The sequence below is a fragment of the Plasmodium cynomolgi genome, assembly GCF_000321355.1.
Source record: "Plasmodium cynomolgi strain B DNA, scaffold: 1076, whole genome shotgun sequence".
NCBI classification, from domain to species: Eukaryota; Apicomplexa; class Aconoidasida; order Haemosporida; family Plasmodiidae; genus Plasmodium; species Plasmodium cynomolgi.
The window spans coordinates 1-1,352 of record NW_004193158.1 but is presented as its reverse complement, the minus strand read 5'-3'; the positions used below and the strand labels follow the sequence as shown (position 1 = coordinate 1,352).

At 24.1% G+C, this 1,352-nt stretch overlaps 1 protein-coding gene across 1 annotated transcript; it reads right to left on the bottom strand.

The window, feature by feature from the left end:
* Nucleotides 1-50: 50 nt before the first annotated feature.
* On the bottom strand, nucleotides 51-1,023 carry PCYB_006730 (hypothetical protein; the record flags this gene model as incomplete). Its single annotated transcript, XM_004228094.1, has 2 exons — nucleotides 51-863; nucleotides 982-1,023. The coding sequence occupies 2 exons, from the start codon at nucleotides 1,021-1,023 to the stop codon at nucleotides 51-53; spliced, it is 855 nt and encodes a 284-aa protein (XP_004228142.1).
* Between the last annotated feature and the right edge of the window lie 329 nt (nucleotides 1,024-1,352).

Below are 1,352 nucleotides of genomic sequence, written 5' to 3'. Positions count from 1 at the left end.
TATTATTATTTTTATGTAAATGTTTATTGTATATTTTAATGAAAAATTTATTATACTTTATATAATAAAGCTAATGCGGTAGATACTCCAGCCACGGTACCAAAAGCTGTTGTTGCACTTGGAGGGACAGAACTACTTGTGCTATGAACCCCATCAGACACGGTTTCTGCTTCACCTTCATTTAATGAACATTTATCCGTAAATTGAATAACTTTTGTATTTAAATTTCTTATTTCTTCTGGTATTTCATTTAGGGTACGTATATTTTTATCATATTCAATCTTAAATTTGTGCAATTTTTTACAAATATTCATAGTATCTCTATTTCTTTCATTAGAACAATAGTTAGAGTTTATTTTATTATATATATTAAAGCATTCATAAAGGAACTTCCTCCCTAAACAATTATATGTGTGTGTTTTATCATTTAATATATTTTTAATAGTGGAAAAATTGCCAGCAAAAATATTTATTTTTAGCATATCATCTGCTACATTAATAACATTTTCATATGGATCGTAAGTGCAGATATGCTTTTGAACACCAACGCTATTCGGAAGCTTAGCTGCATGGAAACATTTTTCAATAAAATCATTATCAATATTATATTTCATTATCAAGTAGTATAACCAACTGTATATGTTATTACAACGTTCAACACTTGGGTTAATTATTTCTTGATCCATCGAATATGCTCCTAAATTTCTAATGAGTTTCATACAGAAATCATTATATTTACTATCATCCCTTATCCCTGTAATTACATTGCAAGTGGGGCCATAATAATTTTCACGATACGCATTTTCTTCTACAGGTTTCTCAAATTCCTCATACTTTGTCCATACATTTTCCAGAAAGGGATACTGTAAATAAAGATAAAATATAATTCATAAAAAAATTACCTTTTTCACTAAAAATTATATAATATTCAAAAGAGCAAAGGAAAAAATCAATTTGATAAATTAAATAAAAAAAAATAACTTCTTCTTTCCATTTATCAATATCCATACTAAGTTGATCCATATTTTAGAGTAAAATAAATTAGAATGTAAATTTATATGTACAAATAATAACAGTCAATAAATGCATGTATAATAATTATTTTATGTTAAATTAAAAATGTAAGTTTATATTAGCATTAAATCGTTCTTTAATTGGTTAATCTATATATCCAAAAATGAGTTTTACTAAATGTATGAATAATAAAGAGAAATATAGATTAATCTATTAGGTAAAAGACAAAACATTATATAAAATTCTATAGTTTCTTAAATTTACATGTAAATAATAATTTAAACATCATTATTCTCATTTATGCTTATTTCATAAATTTTAAATGTTATAATGTTTAT